Here is a 24,044-nt window from a genome sequence, read left to right as displayed (position 1 = left end):
AGCACTGCAAGCTGGAGGCAGCAGAGCAGCCACACATTCCTCCCTAAACCCCACGGGCTCCACCTTTCCAGCTCCTGTCACTCACAACTCCCACTTCCCCAGCTGCCAACCTCCTGGTTTGCATCCAGAGAAATACTCCAGGCAACTTTCCCCTGCCTGCTCCAAGAAGGGCAGCAAAGCAGCTCATTCCTTGTTGGCTGAGCTGCAGAAGCCTCTGTAAACCAGGATGTTTACAGTTTCCTCAACTCACTCCCCATGGTCCTCCTCCTGGTCCATTCTGGGACTTCAGACACAGTCATCTAATTCCAATTAATTTCTTCAGCATTTAAATGCCTTCAAGTAGCAGCTGTCTGGGGCCTGTTGCTTTAGATCTGGTCTCTTTGGCATCTTTATTCCCTCTTTGCTTTTTCTATGACTTACTCTGGGTTGCACCAGTCTCTGGGTTTGGTTTGAAGGAGACTGTTCTAAACCAAGTTTGGTTTGACTCCTTTTTTGAAAGGTGAAAACCTGGAAAAAGTCTTTCAGCCTCCACTTTGGGGCTGTGCAAGTGTTTCACTCATGTCAGAAAAATGTCAGCTGTTAGTGTGTGAAATATAATTCATGGGCATACCAACATTCCTATGACAAATTTAGAAGTCAGACTATCAAAGGGGAAAACAGTGTGAACTATTACTGTCACTAATGAAGGTGTTTGCTTTTGACAGCACAGTTTTCCCCTGAAGAGAAACCTGGATTGAAACTGTGCAGTTCTATGGCAATATTTGTGTGGGGAAAAGATGTCCCACAGCCTGCTCCTCAGGCCAGACAATGTGCTCTTCTTCAGGTGTCTTTTCCTCTGCTTTTCTGCACCGTTACCAAGAGTATCTGGGCAGGCAGAGGGGCAGCTCTCCACAGCTGGAGACTTAGACAAGGACTTAAACCCAACACCAGACCCACCACTTCAGGCGGGCACTTCGGATCGTCGAACAGTCAACAGAAGGAGAGGAAAACCACTGGGGAACCTTGAGAAGGGGATTCAGGAGTGTGTGCCCGTGTTCAACCTGCACCTCTGCCAAGCACCTCAGACAAAAAAGGAGCCTTCTTTACCTGGGTCTCGTTGAAGTCCTTCACACCCACACAATACACTGTTGCTCCCAGGTCACGCGACCGATTCGCCTGGAACGAGGAAAGGCAGGATGACACGGATGCAAATGGGATGGGACGCAGGTTTCTGAAAGGTCTTAATCATAAATTTAGTCTTCCTCTGCCTAATGAGCAGGGAGGCTTGTCAAAGGAGAGTTTTAAAAGCTTTCCTCCCCAACTCCATAAATTCGGGTTTTATCTGTTTCTAGAGTAGCTACTGTTTAGTAAAGCAAATCCCAAGGTATTTGGCAGTTTTTTTAAACCTAGTTAGCTCACCTCTTGAGTGACTTCAGCTTCCCAAAAGATGTCAGACAGACTGAATCAATTTTCTTTGCATCATTTAGGGCACATCCCAGTACAAGAGTAACCTAAAATGCTTTGGTGTTTTCTGTTTCAGATGTGTGCCTGGACTTATGTATAGGTGAGAGACATTTCATTCCATCTGCTACAAAACTGTATCACTCCCACTGCTTACACAGCATCCTAAACTAAAGGGGGGACATGCACAGGTTTGATTTTTCCAGGCTATTTCATTGAAGATGAAGTTGCATTTACTATTCAAAAGGCAAATGCTCCGAATGCATAAGTACAATTTAAGTCATTAGAACGAGAACACCTGACCTGACCAAAACCCCTTCCCAGAACAGATGGCAGCAAGTCAGACTGTATCAGAAGACTGTAGCAATTCAAGTTGTTCCACAGCAAAGTGCTTCAGCAGAAAAGCCTCATTCCAGTTTCACATTGGGAAGCTTCAGCCCAAACAACTGCAGCAGCTCCCAGAGTAGGAGCTGAGTTCAGGATCTCCTCCTGCCAGCTCTTAACTGCTCCTCCCCAAACCAAAACAAATGGAACACTTCTGACCTTTCAACTTGTTAATTCACCTCTAAAAACAAACTTGCTTTTCTTGTGGGTATTTTATTTCAGAAGGGAAGAAAAGGAGATGAAGAGCAAGGAGGAGAACTGCAGATCCAGGACATTTGTTTGTGCTGTAGCAGTATTGGTTTTATTCTACAAAACCTTTCCTCTTGTTGTTGTTGGATTTAAAGCTGCACTTTGGACAGACTGAGAGGAAAAAATCTGTCCATAACAAATTCATGCAAAAATACCATCTTCCAAGTTTAGGTCATCCTAATTTGCTTGACTGACAAGTGCAAATTGGTTCATCTCTTCAGAGAGGACTGTCCAAAGGGCAGCAAAGCTTTCAGTGCTCACCCTACTGTTTAGCTAACATCTTGCATAGTTCACTAATTTAATGAGGATGCTGAGAATATGTGCTTGAACCGTGGAAATATTTGTGGAAATTTTGGATTTGATCATCTGAGAGGTTTTCTGATGTCACAGAAGTTTATAGAAACAACAACCATCCTCCTTCTGCAGCCTTTACTTTTTGTGAGAGAAGAAAAGTGAAAGTGAGAAGATCCAGGTATTTCCCAGAGCAATCCAGTCAATACTGAAACTTCTCAGCTGTGAACTCTTCCTTCCTCCAGTGTTTATTTTTAACTGGAAGTTCAAAGCCCTCTCATTTCCCATGAACAGTCTCAGCTGTGATGAGTCAGAAGCGTTGCTGCTCTTAATGGTTATCTTCAAGATTCATGTCTAAAGAGCACGGAAGTGGAGTTTTTTCACAAGGGAAAAAGCTTTTCCTTATCTTTTGCCTTCAAAGCAGCAGGCCCAGACACCTCCCTGTCTCCCTGACCGAAAATGTGTGAGACACTCACCTCCCTCTCAGAGTAGAAAAACAGGTCCTCGTGGAGCTCTCCATCGGTCAGAGCAATGATGACACTGGCGGTTCTGTAACCTGAACACACAGACTCCTTCAGGCCCTTGCTTTCATTGTGTTTGCTGAACCACCCTAGAAAACATCCTGATAGAGGCCTCTCAGCACACCCAAAGGACCATAAACAGTAACTGTCAAGCTCATGGCCTCCCTCCCTCCCACCAACCAGTTTTCAGGAGACATAAATTTCTCCACAGTTTTTCACTCAGGCACCTGCCTTCAATCTCAGTTTTATATCCCCCCCTTCTGATGTGCCAATGGTTTCAATTGACAGCCCCTCAATATTTCAGTTTTACAGACCAGTAGATTAGGCTGAAGCCATCAAAAAACCCCAATGCAATTTGTTCCTAGTTAATTCCCGATTTTATTAATTATATTAATACATATATTGTAAAAAATAATTTTATTAATTTTATCAATTCAAGAAATCCACAGGGTTTTTTTTCAGCTTCTGATAAAAAGCTCAATTGGGATCTAAACAGAGATGGTAGGAAATGGCCTAAAATCTTCAACATTTCAGCAATACCATTAAACCTTGTAATTATCCCTTCCAAACAGGCAACTTCTTCAAGTGCTGCAGAACAGAGATCTGATACCTAAAATTTCTTAGTACTATTTAGAAATCCCCAATTTTCAACAATGTGGTAATGATGCAACAAGGAAGTCAAGCAATGAGCAACATGTGGGGTTATTCCCCTTGCAGATCCCAAACTCAAGTGCTCAGGCTCCTTCTGTAGGACATGGAAAAAACTGAACATTTCTGGTAGAGATTTGGGAGCACAAACGACCTCCAGAGATGCCTTTCTCCCTCCATTGACTATGGCAGGAGCCTTTGAACCTCCTGCAGGTGGGATAAACCCTCCTTGGAGTGGAGCAAGGACAAGCACAGAGCTGGTAAAACACACAGCCCAACATTCAGGCTGGACCCAGCTGTCCAGTGCTTCGTGCACGTGGTGGGAACAGCTTACATGTGACACATACACCAGCATGCAACAGCATCACCAATCCCAAACTGAGCTGTCCCAGCTATTCCATTTTCCTGCAGGCATATTTTACAGGTGAGTCCCAAAGCTGTGTGGACTTAACCACGATTTCCTCTTACTCGTGAGTAGCCCTGTGAGACCATTAGGCCTGGCTTTGTACTCAAACATCTGGTTGTCTGTCTTTTGGTTTCTGAAGCAATATTTATATTCATACTTCAGGCTTTGCAGTGCAGAAAGATTTTACATTAATTACAGGGAAGGACAAACATTTTTGCAATTGTCTCCAATTACTGATGGTTTTAATAATTGCTTATTAAAAAATCTTTTATTTAACAGCTTCTCCACATTCTTATGTTTGAGAAGGAAGAAGAAATGGCTGTCTGAGTCCTCAAACAAAAGGAACAAAGACAGTTTTGGTAAGAGTGGGCAGTTCAGCCAGGCTGGCTTCTCACTTTTGGCCTGAAACACTTTCATTCCAGCTCTGGCTCCTTAGAGCTCCACCAGTTCTTTGTCCCTTTCAGGAACACTACACTGACCAGCACTGCATTCCTGTAAGAGCAGCAGCCTTACACCACCCTTCCCACAGTGAAGCTGCATTTCACATCTGTTAAAGTTATGTCAAAAAGAAAGAGAAAAAAAAATTCAATGGATCAAGAAAAGTCTCTCACCGTGAACATTTTCGTAGTAAATCTGTTCACTTGCCTGAAATTAAATCAGAAGATTATTAGTAATAAATCAATAATAATACTTTGTGGGTATCTACTCATGCACCAGAAAGAAAGGGAAGATGGCAGTGAGGACTTGCAGTTCACACATGACCTCTGCTCTCAGACATCTGAACCCTTCCCAGAACAGGGCTCTTGCCTGTGGGTTTGACTGGGTTACTTCAAGGTCTTAACAAAGCACAGCTCAGTCAAACCAACCCCAAGGCCAACACTAACATTGTCTCCCACTGTTCTGCTCTCTGAAAATCCCATTCACCTTCCTCCCTGAGAAACATCCCAGGCCCAATAATAAATATTCCCCAGCACCTCCAGATCAATGACTCCAATTGCAAACAAACCCAAGTCTCTGTCAGGTCACCTGAATTTCTGCTGTGTACTCACATTTAAATGTGAACAATGACAGTTCAGCATTTACAACAGGCAGACGGTTCAAAGTCTTCCCAAATACATGTGGAGGACAGAAGTGGGAGGGAGTGCAGGAGTTCAGGTTTAGAGAGACTCCTGAGCTTGTAAAATATATTAAAAAACTCATCCAGAAGAAGGTCAGAGCAGGCAATAACGTCTGCACAGCATTATTTGGCCACCAGTGAGAACAGGTTGGAACCACGGCCTCAGCCCCCAGGCTGCTCTAGGCAGGATTGACAGCTTCCCACCCTTCAGGAACATGTGGGATTGCAATGCCAAAGCCTTCTGCCTTGTCCTAAACTGAAAAGGCAGCTCCCCCCTGAAAGCTGAAGGCAGAAATAAAGGTAACTGGTGGAGTTTGCATCTCCTGTGTCCCAGCTCCAGCACTGCCCACTCACACCTCACTGTACCTGTGGCCTTGTCCCACTCACCCACCAGGGAGTTATTGGCCAGATTCCTCTGGTTACATTTCCTGAGGGCAGCAGATGCAGTTTGAGGCACCACAGCCTGCACTTAGTTACCCTTTCAAATCCCTCGTGCATGTACGTGTCTCCACCCGGCAGCACCTTCTGCAGCTCCTCCAGGCCCTGGCGAATCTGCTCCCTGAAAGGAAAGCAGACACTGTCAGATCCAAGATCCAGCTTCTGGGGAGCTGATATCCAGGGGAGGACATGCATGGCAGAGCCAAATACAGAGGGGGGAAAAAAGAGTTAACCCAATGTTTACATAGGCCAAGCCTGGGTAGATACCTCTCCAAGGATGTGGGAAACAGAGCAGTTGTGCTCCCAGTGTTCCCACAGCCTGGGGAAAGCCTCACAGAAGCAGCATCTCCTCAATATCCAAACATTTCATACATTTCTTCCTAAATAAATGCTCCCTGGTCAAACTCAGCAGCCGACTCACCTGGCTCACTTTCCTGACTGTGTTTGCTGACTTGACTAAACAAACATAATCAAACAGCCCGGTTTATTTGGCCATTACACCTTCAGTTCCTGTTAAAACTGACTCGAAGATTGAAGCCTTTCCCAATGGCTCATTATGACTCAGGGGATCTGTTTGAATTCTTTTCAGGAATCCCAGGCATGGTGAGATCAGCTGCAGGGTACCCAGGGCAGACAGTCATCTGCTGTTCCCCTGAGTGGCAGACACCAAACTCTGGGAGCCAAGCACAGGCCAGAAGTCTTTAATACAAGATAACACCCTGCAGTGTGTGGGGTGTATCTCAGCAAACTCCACAATCTTCATGGGAAAGGGATGAAGTCACTGCAGGCAGGACCACATGGACATGCCAGAAGTCAGTTTTGTCCCTGCATTTTTTAACTACTTCAGAAACCCCAGACTGTGTGATCACACACTCTGGAGCTCTGTGGTGAGGCTGATTGCAGCAGGGCATTAACACTGTTCAGTCAGCACAGCAGTGACTCCCCCAGGGAGAAAAAAAAAAGACTGTCTGCTTTTGCAACAGGCTGAATTGTCAAACTTTGGAGAACTCATTCTGTACCTATGATTCCCAAACCAGTTAGACACTAGGTAGACACTGCCATAGGTGGACTAGTGGCAGAGATTTCCTCCTCTCAGCTACTCATGCACACACCAAGCCAAAGCTGAATATAAAACGGAGCATTTCCTGTGATCACCATTTTTCAGAGGTGAACTGACATTTTCAAATCCACAGCACAGCTGTTCAGAATACGCCAATCCAGTCCCATCAGATGCACAGAGTTTTTCCAAAAAGGGATGCTCAGAACCCTCAATCTTCACATTCAGAGGCTGATACACCACACAGAGGCACAGACAAGGCAGAGGAGGTTTTCTCACCACTCCACCTTCCCCATTTAGAACAGCCAGTGGGAACTAAAGGACCAAAACCTTGTTTGTCTGTCCCCCAATAAAAAGCAGCAGCTCTGCAGTCAGCTGGCTTTTAGACTAATACCATATCAATATCCTGTTCCCAGTCAACATTTCCAGGGCAGCTGGATAAATATGGAATACATTTCCACATAGGGAACACTTCAGTCTCTTAGTTCAGAGCCTTAGCAGATGAGGTATCTCTGCAGCAGGGTGTGTTTAGGGGATGGGACACAGCAAGGGGCAGGGAACAGGTTTACTGCTGGCACCCAGTTAAATAGGGTTTATTCTCTTTATCCTTATTGTTGCAGTAAGTGGCAAGGAAGGGCTGCTTAGGCTGGCTGGGGTTAATGGCATTTGCAAGGCTGGGGTGTATGTGGACTGCTCTGTAGGAAGGCAGCCAGTTTCCTCCCTGTTCCTCCATGGGAGCTGCTCTGGTATGTGATTTCAGACATCCAATATGTAAAACACATGCTGACTTATACACCCTACACATGTGTTACATATATTTCTGCTCCACGTGGCAATGAAGTTAACAGAGGAAGCGAGAGCGATTTAAGGACCTCGTCCAACTCTCCTTGAAGTCAGAGTAAAATAAAAAACTCCATCCCACAGATTTTACTGGGATTAACTTGGGGATCTACAAAGGGGTGACAGGAACACGCTTCAGAAACCTGGCAATCAAACTGCCATTGCCAAAAAATACAGCCCCTTGCAATCCATCCCAAACACTGTTTGTCTGTAATATCCCTTCAGACCTCTGAGGAAATCACATTCCCCTCCACCTCAAGAGTGTGGGAGTCACCTCTGGTTTTCAAGTCTGTTTTTATGGGAAGGGAGTTTCACCTATTTGTTTGCAGAAGAAACTCCCAAAGGATGTTTCACAGGCAACAAGCCTCTTGTTCTCCAACAAAAGCCTGAGTCTCTGTGGAATGCAGCTCCCTCAATGAAACCAGTCTGAGCTAAAACCCCAATAGCTAACAGAAAAGACATTTAAAATTTAAGAAGCCAACCTCTGCTTTGAGAGCCCTTAATGTATTCTAGGATATGAAAATGGGCAGGTGGTTCAAACAATTAAATTGAGAAGCACAAAGGTATCACAACTCTGTTCACAGTGGACTGGGAATTGTTGAACAAGAAAGGTGAAGGGACAAAAAAGGTGCTGAGCACCTTGAAACCTCTTCTTACCTGTCTTCAGTTAACCTCATTAGAATTGTCCCTCTAGTTGAAAAAACAATGAAGGACATCCTCAGCTGAGGGCTGGAGGAGAGAAAAGAAGTACATTAATTTGCTGGTGCAGAGGTTCCTGTGTGTGTAACCCCAACCACACAGGACACTCTGCTCTCTCAGTTATAACTAGCAGGGGCAAAGGCAGGAGGAGGCAGCAGAAGGTGCTTTTCCCTGGGCCTTCCCAGTCAAGACAAACCATCCCTGTAAAGAGCACTTGCATCACAACCTTGGGATTGTTGAAGCAAGAAAGGCTTAAATGCATCCTGGAATCATCACGAAGATGAGGGAAGGCTAATTGTGTTTATCATAACACATTCCATGTCCTGAGGGATTCTCCATGCAGTCTCAAGTCATTCAGAGCCTGAAAGCTACAGCCACAGGCCCCTCCCTGCAGACCCAAACCTGTGTGCCTCAGGAGCATCTCAAACAGGAGGGCTCCTTCCCCACAGGGGTAAGACTCGATCCAGGCAGGCAGGAATAGAGGGATCAGCTTATCTCCTCCTATTTCCCACGTGACAGAAATCTGGGGAAAAGCAGCCACTGGGATGACCTGAGGAAAGCACTAAGAACCCTCCCTCCACCCCCAGTGGAAAGCAGCTCAGCTGAACTGGGAGCCACTGGTCCCCTGCAGCACTTCTCACCTGATGAACTTGCGGGCCAAGTGCTCCACGAAGTGATAGATCTCATTCCAGTGGTGCAGGACACTTCCTGACCTAGGGAGACAATGATTACAGGACAGATTAGTTCAATTGCTGCTATTGTAGCTTTCCCAGCCCTGTGTCCTTTCACACCTTGCTCGGCCAAGCACTTGCCTTTATTTTGTTTACCACTCACTGCCCATATTCTTCCTGTAAGGAGAGATTGAACTGTAAATGACATTTCCTACTTAACTTTGAAAAGCAAGAATAAGTCCCATTCCATACAAGGGTTTGAGGCTACCCCTGGCAATAACACATGGCAATTAGGCTGGACCTTAACACAGCCTTAACCAAACAAAACCTGTGTGAGTGAAGACCTTCTCTCTGAAGTGTTTTAGATTAATTCCACCCACTCACTTCCAAACCATTACACAGAGCTTTCAGCTCAAGTGTATTCTGAGAATAACACACAGTTGGAGGAACAGATTATTTAACTTCTCTTGTGTTTCCACTGTGCCAGACACTATGAAAAGTAAAATACCTTAGTCCATGTCTCAACTGTTCCGGTTAATTCTTTCACACCTCAGCTAAAGACAAAACAAACTAATTTTGCTCCTCGAGAGGATAAACTATGGGCTATAATGGGATTGGATTATTCTTCTTTATGTTGTAAGAACTAGGAAAAATTAGGTTAATCAGAATCTTTCAGCACTAAATGCCCCTTCTAGCATAAACACTTCCATGAACACTGGAATATTAATATTGGAAAAAAAATTCCTTCCTAGAGTTGGAAAATAAAAGTGTCATCACTTACTTAATTCATTGACTACAATTAGAAATATTTATAGGGGAAATAACCATTCCAGCCTTAACAGAAACCTCATTGATCTGCAGCCTGAGGAAGAAAAGATGAACATTTGAGGTGATGGTTTTTCACTTCACAGGAAGAAAAGGGACCTGCCCTGTCCTGCCTCAGATCTGAGGGAGCAAATGCAGAGCCAGGAATGGGTTCCCCCAGGCCCTGCTCCCCCAGCCCAACCCCCAGCCTGGCTGCCCAGAGCAGGACCTCAGTGCTGGAGGCACAGCCAGCACTCAGACCCGCTGTGGGGTCACACACATTCCTCCCCTCGTGTTCCTTTACAGCCATTCAGTAAAGCCTTGGCTTTGCCCTCTTGCTCCAGGATATCTGTTCTTCCTCTGTGTGACCCCAGTCTGTCCAAACTCGGGTTTGCAGGACCTTTGCAGTGAGGACCTTTGCACAGGGACAAGAGCATCTGGTCCACCTGGAAGAACTGTGAACTCCCCAGCTCTCGTTACCAAAAGCCCCTCTTCAAAGGTCCCTCCCAGTCACCTGTTTTGGGCAGGGCTGTGGGACAGATGGCAGAGCTCAGTGATCACAAGCAAATGCTATCAGTGCTAAATTTCTTCCTGGCTGTCTTCCATCACACCAGGACCTGAAATCATGACTTGTTCTACACACAAATGTGCATCAAAGAGGACTAAAATAGCAAAGGTCTTGATCAACTAATTAAACCAGAAACAGTGGGAAAATTGGTGTCATAACAGATGAAGGGTAAGGTACATCAGGACTTGCTCTCCAGCAAGGAACTTAACTCCCATTGCATCCAAACTGCAAACTGATAGAACAGAGAGAGACACACAAATCCCAACCCCAGGAGCAAATTGCCCTGGGATCTATGGAATAACTCTGAGACCTTGAATACAACAGATACTCCAGTCCCAACAATGCCAAATAGCACAAGTAATTTCCTAGAACTGGCCTGGAAAATCAGTATTTATTGTCTTTATATGGTGAGGCATAAAAGAAACACTTGACTTTAAAGCAATGGTCACATCAGCCTCCAGAAGACATGTAAAGCCAAGGCTTGGTTAACCACAAACCAATTAGTCCTTACCTCAGTGAAATGTATCTTGTTTAGACCCTATTCCTACCTCTCAAAAAAACACACCTCAGTGAAGTTCCACACGTCTCCTGAACCATCTGGTACCAGACATGTGAAGCTGAGACCCTTCCTCAAGCAGCCCCTGCCCAACCTTCTCCAGCCATCAGGTGAGACAAGCACCTCCTGTTCAGGGAAAACACTGGCAGGACACTGCCCTGGGAGCTCCATCAGCCTTCAAAAGTTGGGTTGTTTCCTCCTCTCTGAACAGCAGTTGATCATCCCTTAGAATGCCCATTGCAGCCAGGCAGCTGGGAAGGGATCCAGCCACAGAGGATCCAGGCAGGCCATCACACCAAAGCCCTGACACTGCCCATGGCTCTGCAGTCGTGCACTCTTGAAAAGAGCATTTGCCAGAATAAAGCTTAAAACCAGAACTGACCCTCAGTTCAACGATGTGCCAGTCAGGAAGGGAACAGCACATCCTGTGAAGTCTTTGCCTTTGCAACTCTTGTTCTGCTGGTTTTGTTACCTGGGCAGTTTTTGCAGGTAAGCAGTGCTTTTTAATTCTTCACACAAGTACAGCTTCAGCTGTGCTGCACCTCCTTCCCTTCATCATCCTCACTCTGCTCCCCTGCCAACAGTCCCATTTTTATGCCCTCTGAAACACAAGTTATGGATATTTTTCCATGAAGCCTCATCTGTGAACACACGCAAGGAACAACCTGAAGTTCAGGAGCAGCAGAATGTTGAATACCCATTTTAGGAAAATTCTTAGCACTGCAACAATCATAAACCCAAACCCTCTGTATCCACCAAAGGAGGATATTTTCTGCTTTCAGGTCCCAAGGCACTGAACTGGGGCAACTGGAATAGTCTACAATCCATTTATTCCTCAGCTCTACCAGAGCGAGCTTTGACAGGGTCCCAAAAGGAAGGCTCAGGCTTCTGCTGACCACACATTGTTCCTCCCTGCACAGCAAGTTCCCACCTGTGGCCAGACAACTCAGGCTCTGGGGGTTCATTTCTGTCTCTACTTGAGCCCAGGTGTCAGGGGCTGGGAATGCCCAGGTCTGCACTGAGGAAAAAGTACTCCCCTTATACACAAAATGCATCTTCTGAAACAACTTCAGACTTCTTACACTCTTCACTTGGCATAAAATGGACAAAACCAATAAAATGAACCTTTTTGCAGCCAACAGAAAGTTTGCAAAACCAGCATTACCTTACAGTGTCCACCTGCACAGTCTGAGCTGTGTCGTCAGCAGCCACACAGCAAAAGACACTTGTCACCTGTAAAGCCTCTCCTGAGGGAGGCCAAGGGCCTTGGGTAGGACAAGTATTTCTAAAGCCAAATGTAAGATAAGAAATGCCAAATTTAAAATAGTTGTCTCTTCATACTCCCCAAAGAAACAAGATGATCAGTGAGCCAACATTTTACAGCTGAATGATTGATGCTATAAACTTGCAGTTTAGGAAAAGGCTCGTGGTGAGGGTGCCAAATTCTCTTCTGGAGAAGAGCCCAATAAATGGAAGTTAAGCCTAAGTAAACCATTCTCTTTAACAAGAGAATGATACATTCTGTGGTCAACTGTGCTGGCATTTTGTACATCTCAACTGAATGCAAGTGTTGAGAGAGACTCTCCACACGCTCCGTGGTCCCAGCCAGCAGAGCCACACTCTGCTCAAAGCCCTTCCTCCAGCAGGTGCTTTCCTCCTGCTCCCTGGGACAAGGTGCACCAGAGCCCGAAGCTGAAGCAACTCAAACCTCTTCAGAGTTTGTCTTTTGTGCACTTTTTAGACTCTGTTTTTCCATTTCTGTCACTGCACCTTCTCACCTTCTCAGAATACCTGTGGGTTTATTTGGTTCACAAACTAGAGGAATCACAGAATCAAGCCCCCACATGAGTTACGTGCTCTGCAGCTGACAGAAGGACACAAAGACACCTGGTTCAGAGGCTGATGTTGATCCAAAATCTCCTTAAACTTCCTCGGTTTTGGACTAACTCCAAGAAGTCTCGTGGCTCTCAGAGGTGGCATTTACCTAAGAAGTTGTGCATTATCTGTCTATTGAGCTCTTTAAAAACAACACAGGCGAGCCAAAAAGTCTCCTTTGTCTTTCCAAACAATTCAGGAGAAATTTTGAAAACCCTGCATAGCACAGAGACCTCGGAGAGGTGATGCAATTCTTTGAGGAAACACTATTCTATTATCTTGTGCCACACTTCACACGAGACAGCTCACCAGAGACGCTGCCAAACTCCTGAGGTCACAGGGTCTTTAAAGATCCAGAGCAGAGCAGGACAAGCCTCTAAACCCAGTCACAGGCCAAGAACATTCTTCTCTTCCTGGCTGGCAGGGGATATGCAAAAACCTAACTAATAAACAAGTAACCATGGACTTAATTTACCTCAAGCAGTTGATGAAGTGCAGAGTGTGCAGGCACACACTTAATCCTGGCTGTCAGGGAGCTCTTACTCACCCCTTTTACCAAGGAATGGTTACCTTAGATGCTCCACTGGGTAAAAAGCACATCCACAGGTCCTGACTGGCAAGGATTTCATACATTAACTTGGTTCATTGCAACTGCAAGCCCTCAGCAGACTTAGGAGTTAATGACATCCCTTCAGGCAACAAGCAAAAGGACACAAGAATGCACAAATCCCTCCACCCTGCCTCCCTCAGCCCTCATGGTACACAGAGAAAAACTACCCCTCCACATCCTTGAGCCCTGCCATCCAAAAAAATGCATCCATTGCTCTGGATCCAGGCCTGTGATCCTGGAAAAACAATCAGGGAATCACTGACCAGGTCAGCGAAGATCAGAGATGGTTTTCAATCTACTGCCCAGAGAGGTTGTGGACTCTCCCACCCCTGGAAATGTCCAGGTTGGACGGGGCTTGGAGCAACCTGGGATAGTGGAAGGTGTTCCTGGCCCATGGCAGGAGGTGGAAGGGATGAGCTTTAAGGTCCCTCCCAGCCAACCCATTCCATGATTCCATTCCTGCAGACACTCCCTGTCACCATTCCCTCCCAAAGGCCTGTGTTTGTTGATGAGAGCAGGTACAACATGCCCCAGCTCTGGGAGCTCCTGTGCTGGAGGGCTCACATTTCCCAGGGGAAGGAGCAGCTCCTGCAGGTCGGGCTCCCTGCCTGGTGTTTCCATCCCACCATGGTCCCTGTATCTTCCTCTCTGAGTGTAAACCTGGACATAGTCCCACTGCAGTCATGGGAACTACAGCTGCTCGAGCCACAGCCAAAGAAACAACCACCAGCCCCTCTAGAGCAGGAGTTTCACTGCAACACAACCCGTTAAAAACAGACTCCCTGTCTGGCTGGGCAGCGAAGGGATCTCAGGAAGCAGCTTGGATTACTTGCTTCATTTTGCCAGGGATCTCTTGGAGCCAAGTTTTCTCTCACACATGTACAGTTCCCTGTGTGTTTTCTGCACGTGGGGATAAATTCCCCGTTATTTGCACACCACAGGCAAGGGCACAGGAAATAATCCCTGTGACACACAGAGGCTACAGCAAAGGGTTGCTGAGAAGGCTCAGATCTCATTCCTTCCTCCCTACCTGCAAATGAATTAATCTGAGAGCTGCCTCTACGTGTTCCAGCTGTGCTTGTGCAGGGTTTCCACACAACAGCACTGGGTACCATGTCAATTAGGGGGTGGACACAGTCACCATTAATTAGTCACATGGAGGATATTTTTAGAATAACTGGACAATATCAGCAAAAACAAATGTTTGTTCTTTTAGCGACATCTCACTGCTTCCTCATTCTTCCTCCTTAATGAAGGCCCTGTGTCTTAGCTCACATCTGTAAATTTTTGGCACCAACTCCTGCCTATGGGAGCCTCAATGCATGAACCCCCTCAGCACCACAGGAACACAAGAGGACAGGCCTCCTTGGGCCAACTCTCTCAAGATAAGCCAGGTCTACCTGCCACAACACTGGGCTCATCTTGGTAATACCTCCACTTTGAGGTGTGACTTGATCCTGCATAGATCAAATAGCACAAAACTGTACTCTAAAGAGCAAACAGCTTGAGATTAAACTGAGAAAATAGCCACAGTTTGAGATTTTGCAATCAAAGGACAAGAGAAAAGGATTAATCCAGCCTTAGTTCGTGTGAATACAGTTCCTTCAGCTCAGAATTTCAAGTTAAGTGTTTATGTGTGTGACAGGATTTTTGTCCTGTGGAGTTTGTTGCATGTCAGGCAATGGTTCTGGAGAGGGCTGGCAAACTGTGCTTTCCTCCAAAGTTGGAGCACTGCACCCACAGCAGCGTGACAGCTTCAGTTTTACTTGGCAAGGAGCTGGCTCAACCCAAACTGCCGTTCTCCAGGGAGCCTGCATCACTTCTGGAACATGGAATCACGGAATCACAGACTGGTTTGGGTTGGAAGGACCTTAAAGCTCATCCAGTCCCACCCCCTGCCATGGGCAGGGACACCTTCCACTAGCCCAGGTTGCTCCAAGCCCCATCCAACCTGGCCTTGGACACTTCCAGGGATGGGGCAGCCACAGCTTCTCTGGGCAACCTGTGCCAGGGCCTCACCACCCTCACAGGGAAGGATTTCTTTCTAACATCTAATCTAAACCTGTTCTCTATCAGTTTAAAACCATTCCCTCTCGTCCAGTCACTCTCTGCCTGTATAAAAACTCCCTCTCCCTCCTTTTTATAAGCCCCCTTCAGGCCCTGGAAGGGGCTCTCAGGTCTCCCTGGAGCCTTCTCCAGGTGAGCACCCCCAGCTCTCCCAGCCTGGCTCCAGAGCAGAGGGGCTCCAGCCCTTGGAGCAGCTCTGTGGTTTCCTCTAAACTTGCTCCAGCAGGTCCATGTCTTTAGTATAACTCTGCCAGCCTGAGGTCCAGTGGTCCCAGCAGGAGAGGCCTCTGCTGCTGCCTGGGGGTGTGAGAGCCCTGGGACGATGAAGGACACACAGGGAGGGGGGGGTTGGACCCAGCAGGCACAGCTGGGGGCACTGCTGGTTTTGTTCTGGTACAGGCACGTTGTTGAGGCTGTGGAGCATTATTTCTGAATGGCCGAGTCCTAATTTTCTTCCCCTTCCTGACCATGAGAAATGGGAGCTTTGCTGCAGGTCCTCTGAGCGTGCCACGTGCAGGGGGTTGTGTCTCCAGCTGCCCACAGACACCTGAGGAGACCTGGTTTGCCTTCAGGAGTTTGCTCCACGGGTTTGCAGGAGCCTCCTGAGGAGAACAGTGCAGGGAGCTGGAGCATCACTCCAGGAGAGCAGCCTGGGTTCTGTGGTCACTCTGAAGGGGCTTCCTGTGGCCAGCACTGGGGTTGAGAGCCAGCTGTGACCAGGACTGGGTCCAGTGCAGAGCCTGGCACGTGTCCCACGAGCTGCTCCCAACAGGGCACTGGAGGCACTCAAGGAGTCACTAAATCCACCCAGGCACAGGGTCAGCTCAGGGCTCCTGCACCAGTGGCTTCCAGCCTGTGTTTGTTGTTTTTGTGTCACTCCTTTGATCCCAGAAAGGAGGTTGCTTAATATTTTCATGGCTTCCTTCCACCAGGGAAATTACATTTCAGGCTTAAGAGTCTAAATCTCTTCTGCTTCAGAGTCCTTTATCACTTTCAATAGTCTGTGATCATTTCTAGACCTATTTCAAAGAAAACCAGTGACTCCTGAATCCACTATTATAATTTCATACTTTGCCTGAAGGCCTCTGTAGGCATCACCTCTCTCTGGATTCAGGACTTCAGCAGCATTTTGGAAAACATTCTCTAGATAAGCAGAAGGTAGAAAATCCAGGCTAAATAAGACTCAGCTCTTTTGGAAATTCAGCTTGGCCTCTGAGAAGTGAACTGTCTGAGGAAGGTTCCCTGCCCATGGCAGGGAGGTGGAACCAGATGATCTTTGAGGACCCTTCCAACTCAAACCATTCTGTGAGTCTATGAAAGTTTTAAAGATAAAGGACAAGGGATAACTGACCTCTCATCAGAGGTTAAACAACCAGGTCCATGGCACATTGTACTCCCCAACAGCTGAAACACCACAACACTCCTCCAAATGCCACTGGACACCAAGGACACTTTTACAGCAGATCTGGTGCATTTCTGCACCAGAAAAAAAATCCAAGAAACAGAAATCCTGCAGCTGTCAAAGCAGGATTTTTGTTGGATGCCCGGATACACTGAGGACAGCCTGCCTGCTTTAAATCTTGTCCCAAGGCTTCAGTTTCCACCCAAATCCATAATCCCTTGAGCAAGGCTAAAAAGTCATGGATTTTAGGAAGGGGACAGCACAGGACTTGAATTAAGTGCCTGCTAAAGTTCCATTAGCTCAGAGGAATAACACAGCACATCCATCAGATTTGATAAAACCTTCAATCCTGCTTCAACTTCCAAAGAAATGCAGTTTGCAAAAGCTCCCTGCAGTACAAATCATGCTCTGGGTTTGTTTGGGTTTGGTTTTTTTCCCCATACAATAGAGATATTTCAACTAATAACTGAACAACCAGAGCACCAAAATGCATGACCCAGGTAGATCTTTCCAGTGAATAAAAGAAATGAATTAAAAAAATCTATCCCCTGGAGCATTAGGGACAACTGGCACAGTGAAACAGCCAGTGTCTCAGTCTTACATTTTACCCAGTATTTTGTAATAAAAGGTTATGTAATTCCAAGTCATTTATACTAAAGGAATGTGGGAGCTACTGCAAAGCACTCCAGAGGATCAGGCAGAAAGCTTCATCTGCGCTTTTGGCAACTTGCAAATACTTTCCTGTCTCTGAAATTTATGGTTAATAATGTCAGTGCCATGGCTCTGGCAGGCAGAATCTCCAGTATTTCCAAACTTTTGGTTCAAGCTGATTATTCTTAATCCAGAAAATTAGGACAATCATTTTAGCTAGGGTTTTTTTTAATATTTTCTTTTTTTGTTGGTTTTTTTTTTTGTTGGTTTTTTTTTGTTTGTTTGTTTGTTGGTTTTTTTTTAACGAGGCTTTCCAAAGCTCAGCACAATTTCACATCACTCCGTCCCCATCTGAAAAAAGAGGCACACTTGGAGTGCCAAGGAGATGACACTGCCACAATTACTGATGAAAAAGTGAGGTAGGAAGTTATCTTCAGTAGTTACAGTCAAAATATGCATTTGGTTAACAAGAAACAAAGAAAGTGTGACTCAGCTGAGAAAACAAAGCTCTCTTTAAATGAGACACTGGAGCTGTTCTGCACCACAACAGCCAAATTGAGCCCCTCTGGGGCAGTGACCCCTCTCAGAGCTGGTTTTTACCTGCAGTTGCTGCTCTGGAAGGTACCTGGGGAACAGGAGCAGAGCTCCAGGCAGGCCAGTGTTTCCTCCACGTTCTCAGCTATGGAATTAATTCATGTCTGCAAGAATAACCCTGCAACCCCTGCTGTGCTGCGAGCCTCGACCCTCACAGCTCATGGGGAGCCAGAGGGGACCAGGGTGCTGCCCTTCTCCCACCCACTGCTCTGGGAAAGGGCAGGGGCGAGGGCACAACAGAGCCCCCATCAGCAGAACTGCTCTGGTGTGATTTACAGAGCACAGCAGGATTTATGCCCTGGACCTGCCGAAGAAGTCACCACAACAAAAACAAAGCAAGCAGTCGGGAGTTTCACAGGTCCCTTGGGGACACAGGGACTTCTACTGAGCCAGAATCCAAGGAAAACCTCCTCGGTATCAGTATAAGCTCTTCCAGCTCATGCCTGGAGAAAGATCTCTTTGAAAAAGAACAAAGTAGAGCTGACTTACTTGTCCAGAATGAAATACAGATCAAACCCTCCGTAGCAGGCAGGACCCCCGTTCTCCCTCTTCCCGCCGTGTCCATCACAGGTGAGCGCAAAAATTGCTAGGAAGAGACATTTGAAGCCAAATCTCAAGATGCTTTGCTTTGCAATGGCCATTATATCCAGAGAGGAGGAAAAAAAAGAAATCTCTTCTTCCAAGGCTCCCTTATTTCACAGGTTTCTCCACAAAAGCCATTCAATGACCTTTAAATGTATATATGTAGGTTGTATTCCTTAAAACTCCACTTGCAACAGTTGTCCTCAGGAATTGCAAGACTTTCCCCCTTGTTTCCCTTGCACTTCTGTTTCTCGGTTTCAGATTTCAAGATGCACAATACTGTATTTCACTTTTTTTTTTTTTAAAGGGACTTGACCCTCAGTCTCCCTTGCAGCTCTCAGAAAGCAGCACCATTGTTTTGCAAGAGCAGGAGCAGCCTCCTCACAAATCTTGCTTTGTCACAGACTTCAGAAAATACAGGGAGGGTTTGAGGCTTTCTTCCCCCCCTTAATTATTATTGTTATTATTAAAGATGGTAAGTTCTACTCCTCCTTAGCAAAAAAAGCTCAGAGAATGCCACCTCGTGGTCAAAGCTCAGGCTGAGTGAGTCTGGTTTCCAGCATATTTGTGCACTGAGCACATGAACACACCACAGCAGCTTCAGGGATGGACAGAGAAGTGGTTTGCTCACAGCAGGCACAGCCCTGTGCATGGAGTCACAGACTGGGTTGAGTTGGGAGGGATCTTAAAGATCATCTTGTTCCACTCCCCTGCCATGGGCAGGGACACCTCCCACTAGCCCAGGTGGCTCCAAGCCCCGTCCAACCTGGCCTTGGACACTTCCAGGGATGGGGCAGCCACAGCTCCTCTGGGCAACCTGTGCCAGGCCCTCCCCACCCTCCCAGGGAGGAATTCCTTCCCAGTATTCCATCTAACCCTGCCCTCTGGCAGTGGGAAGCCATTCCCCCTTGTCCTATCATGCCCTTAGAGACATCTGTGTTTCCCACAAAGGAAAAATCTGAGTTTACAGACCTTTAAAAACCTGGAGTAGCTTTACAGAAGTTAAAGCAACAAGCCATGCCAGGCTTCATCCCTTGTATTTTGTCAGTCCTGAGAAATACTCAGTAATGTCTGTGTCTCTTCTTCTCCAGCTGAACAAACCAAGTGCCCTCAGCTGCTCCTCATAAGGCCCCTCCAGACCCTTCCCCATCCTCGTTGCCTCCTTTGGCCACTCTCCAATGGTTTTGTTATATTGTGTCCCCCCAAACTGCCCCAATGTTGAGGGGAGGCCGCCCCAGGGCAGAGCAGAGCAGGACAATCCCCTCCCTGATGCCCCCAGGACACGTTGGCCCTCCTGGCTGCCAGGGCACTGCTGGCTCAGGAACAACTGGCCATGGACCAGGACCCCCAGGGCCCTTCCTGCAGCTGCTCTCCAGCCTCTCATCCCCAGCCCACACACACAGCCAGGGCTGCCCTGGCCCAGGGACACAATCTGGCCCTTGCCCTTGTTCCACTTCCCACGGTTGGGGATTGTCCATCTCTGATCTGCTGAGGCCTCTCTGCCCTCCAGGGACTCAACAGCTCCTCCCAGTTTGGTGTCCTCAGCAAAATTACTTAGTATTCCTTTGAGTCCTGTGTCCAGGTTGTTAATGGAGATGCTGAAGAGCACGGGGCTGAGGATGGAGCCCTGTGGAACCCCACTAGTGACCGGTGCCAGCCTGATGCCACCCCAGTCACTGTCACTCTTTGTGCCTGACCCATGAGCCAGTTGCTCACCCATCATGTAACACGGCTCTCCAGCTGTGGGCTGGACATTTTGTCCACAAAGATCTTGGGAGAGAAACAGGCTGTCCCCTCTGACCATCCTTACCAAACTCATTTCAACCACTAAAGCCTGAACCCCCCTCTTCCAAGGAAACTCAATGGAAAACGTCACTTCATCTGCACTTGCATCTCCCACCTCCTTCCACAAACAGCACCACAAGCTCAAAAGGGAGAGCATTGCCCTGGCAGGGCAGCTCTTACACCAATAAAATAAACCCGAGATTCCAGGAGGGCTCCCACCTTTCCCTCCCAAACCCTCTCAGGCTGCACCCACACACTTCTCCAGGTACCAACTGCTGCCGAGTGGAGCAGCTTCAGGGGTGGGGGGACCAGGCCAGGTTTCTGATGGGGGAGGCAAGTGCACTTGAGTCAGGCTTTCCAGCTGTTCATCATTGCCTAAAGAGTTAAATTTGTCTTTAAAAAATTCTTAGCGAAAGCAACCAATGTGAGAGAAGACCAGGACAAGCAGCAGGATAAGGTGCAGGGGGAAAGAGCAAACGGTGATAACAGACTTTTGACTGGAGTGAAAATATCTGAATGACAGACCAGTCAGACACCTTGGTGCATTGCTGACTGAGACTTTGGGAGTGCTCTCCCTCCCATCCCAGCCGGGCTCAGCAATTGGAGCAGCTCCATCACCTCCAGTGGGAATAACAGAGACCCAGGCAAATGGTGCCTCCTCGGTCCTGCTGCCAAATCCTGGTCACAGCTGAACACAGTGCAGATCCCTTGGAGCCAAAGCTTCTCTAGGGCCAGACAGCAGCAGAAACAGGTGTTTTACAGGTGAATATCTTGGGCTTCCACATCTAAACCAGGGGAGGTGGGAGTGCAGGAGCAAGTCTTTCAATTTACCTCCGAGTCTGAAAGGAGAGCAGTGACACAGCTCATGAGTGCACAGGGAGAGGATCCGTGCCAGGGTATCAGCTTCCTACAATCCCTGGAAATACAGCACAATGTCAGAAATGTGTACAAGAGCCCTTTGCACGGGTAGCTGTGCTGCTGCCCAAACTGAGGGCTGGCCCCTGCCCCAGCCCTGGGTGGGCAGGATGTGAGGGCAGGTGCTCCTTTATGGGCAGCTGTGGAAAAGATGGAGCATCACCTGCTGGTCTGCATGTCCAGGTGATCTGGGGGCTTGAACCCTCCCAGATGAGACTTCTGGAGACATCACAGTGCAGAGCTATAGCTCCTGTAGCCAGCAAAGATATAGGGCTTGGGGATTATAAAGTTTTATACAGCTGTTCTGGACCAAATCTGTTTGTAGTTATGGAGCTGGAGTTACCAAATCCTGGGATCAGGTGTGGAGAGTTTTGTGTATGTATTTGTGCTGCCCTAAGGAAGGGGATGGGACTAGTCTATGGATTCTTTGTTTGGTATTTTAAAAGAAAATGAGCTGAATGCAGGATGTAAAACTAGGAAGGGTAGAAGAAAAGCTTCCTCTCTGGGGACTGATGTGCTGGCTTTGAGACATTTTGGAAAAGTACTTAGGGCCAGCTTCAGATCTGAGATACAGTTAAGGCTTCTGTCATGGCCAGATCTGTGTTGCTGTCATTGGTTTGTGATCTGTGTCTGCTAAAAGATTAAAAGCAGTGATAACCTCTTCCATTTGTTTCTCACTGCCCCTGAGACGAACAAATACTTAGAGTTGAAAAAAACCCCAAACAAAGAAAAAGCTGTACCTCAGGAAAATAACTTTGTCCTGGAGCAAGAGGAGGGAAAGGAGGGGGGGAATGGAGGAGGAGATCAGATCGTGTAGCTGTGGATTCAGGCTGACAGAAGGCCCAGGAAAGCTTGGGGAAAAGCCAAGGAATGAGGCAGCAGATGAAGCTGTGAGCACTCTGACATGGAGGGAGCTGCTGACAGAGAGGAACACTGAGCTTTGTGCTGCAACTCTGACTTTTTGAGGATTAATCTTCTTCATATGCAGGTCTTAAGAATGTGTATTTTTGTTTATGACCTGGTAAGAGCAGCATCAACACACTGAGGAATTCAGGTCCATAACAGGAAGCTCTTGTGGGACACAGGAGGGGTGCTGGAATTTCTGTCCCTCCCTTGCTAAAAAAATGTTAAATCCAAAAATATTATGCAGACTGCAGCTTTTGTGTGAGACCTGCTAGTGCTTGGGAAGATGGGGTGTGTTCTAGTCTTTGTGTAAGAGACAATAGTAAGGTGTTTTAATTGCATTCAGCAGTGCAATGGGTAATTAAGCTCTAACTGATGCCCTTGTCGAGTGATTAGAACTTGCATATGTAAATATGAGGGAAGTGCTATCAGCAGGTTTGGTTTTATCAACTACTCCCTTATATGTGTCTGTGAGACCTTCTCAGAAACTCCCAGCTCAGAGGAAGCTGGTTCTGCCAGCCTGTGGGAGCAGTGGTGCTGCTGAGGGTGAGACACAGCACAGCCTTGGGTGGGTTTTTGGGGTGGTTCCCTTTGGCTCCCAAAGGCCTGACCTATATGGTGGGTAATGGCTTTTGTCAAGATCTAAAAATCCCATCTCCTGGTTTTTATGGCACTTCAGGAAGCTGTTGCAGCCCCGTGTGGATAATCGAGATGTAGCAAGTTTCCTACACCAGCCGTGATTCTCACAACTCCATTATCTCCCTGCTGGCCGTGCAGACAGGTCCCCCAAGCCACTGGCTGTGTCCCCAAGGGTGTCATTCAGCACAGCTGGGGGAGGACTGCAGAGCTGCACTGCCCTGGGAGGTGCAGGACCTCAGACTCCTCTGCACGTTTCCAGCTCGGTTGTACAACCTCACAACTCGAGGCTGACTCTCAGTGGCCAACGGGGGTTTTTCTTCCCTGGGCTGCTCTAATTTTTCAGGGGATCAAGAGCTCCCTTGTCTCTTGTTTTTATCTGACTTTGCCCTGCTGTGATTTTATCTGCCTCTGCTGTAGCACGTAAAGGCTGCAATGTATAATTTCCTTGGTGATTCGAGTTTGTTCCACTAGCTCTTTTAACTGGGGCTGCTAACTCCGTGTGTGTATGTGACCTTTTCCTGCAGAGGAGTGTTACTCTAAGCATATGGATGAAAACATATTGCTTGTAATGTATTAATTAAATAGAAGAAATTGTGGCACAGGGAACAGTGTCACCACAATCTAAGGAGGTGTCCTGGTTTCAGCAGGTAATCAGCCTCACTGGCAGTGGGTGGCAAAAGCCCCCCATGGTCACTGGCCTGGAGGATCCCTGGCATGGGCTACCTCAGACTATTTCAAGCACCTGAAAGAGTACTGGTGGGTTTTTGGTAAGGCTGCCTTGGAGATGGAGGAAATGAAACAGTTCTGCCCTGCCTGGTCTCTTGGGGGACCCTTTTGCTGTTCAGGGCTGAAGAACAGCTGGTGCTGATTCCTACCACAACGGTGCTCTGTTGGCAGTCGAGCCCCTGATCCCATCCCTGAGATGATCCATTGACTGGAGAGCCCAGGAGGGATCAGCAAGGCCTGCTCACCCTTCAGCAGTCCCTCCTGGCTGGTGTGAAAGTCTGATGGAGAACAGGGACTAACAGCAGATTATTGTGACACTAATGAGGTCACACTGAGTGCTGCTGTCCTGGGCACGCTGGAACTTCCCCAGGAGCTGCAGCCAGAGGAGCCCAATGCTGGGCCACAGCTGATGGGGCTGATGCATTTTCTCAGTGTCCTACTTAGAACAGCTGGGACCAGTTCATCACTGGATGGGTGTAACCCAAAACTGGGTATTCCAGAGCCTTCCATGCCATTGCCCAGAAACTGTTATCAATGAACCATTTCCACCCTCTGCCCAGAGCAGCCCTGACCCCTCAGGCTGTAAACTGGGTGTTCAGAGGCCTG

At 47.4% G+C, this 24,044-nt stretch overlaps 1 protein-coding gene across 1 annotated transcript in view; it reads right to left on the bottom strand.

Moving 5' to 3' along the window:
* The window catches only part of ANTXR1 (ANTXR cell adhesion molecule 1), a 101,347-nt gene extending 82,445 nt beyond the window's left edge, over positions 1–18,902 (bottom strand). Inside the window, exons 1-7 of the mRNA XM_029963906.1 lie at positions 18,378–18,902; positions 8,732–8,803; positions 8,049–8,120; positions 5,534–5,615; positions 4,551–4,584; positions 2,841–2,920; positions 1,087–1,155 (exon numbers count right to left, since the gene is read on the bottom strand). Coding sequence (XP_029819766.1) covers positions 1,087–1,155; positions 2,841–2,920; positions 4,551–4,584; positions 5,534–5,615; positions 8,049–8,120; positions 8,732–8,803; positions 18,378–18,529 — 561 coding nt within the window. The 5' untranslated portion in view covers positions 18,530–18,902. The remainder of the gene's footprint in view (positions 1–1,086; positions 1,156–2,840; positions 2,921–4,550; positions 4,585–5,533; positions 5,616–8,048; positions 8,121–8,731; positions 8,804–18,377) is intronic.
* Positions 18,903–24,044: the final 5,142 nt, after the last annotated feature.

This window comes from Manacus vitellinus, unplaced genomic scaffold (genome assembly GCF_001715985.3).
Source record: "Manacus vitellinus isolate BGI_N305 unplaced genomic scaffold, ASM171598v3 scaffold_105_pilon, whole genome shotgun sequence".
NCBI lineage: Eukaryota > Metazoa > Chordata > Aves > Passeriformes > Pipridae > Manacus > Manacus vitellinus.
This window is presented reverse-complemented; position numbering and strand designations above follow the sequence as displayed.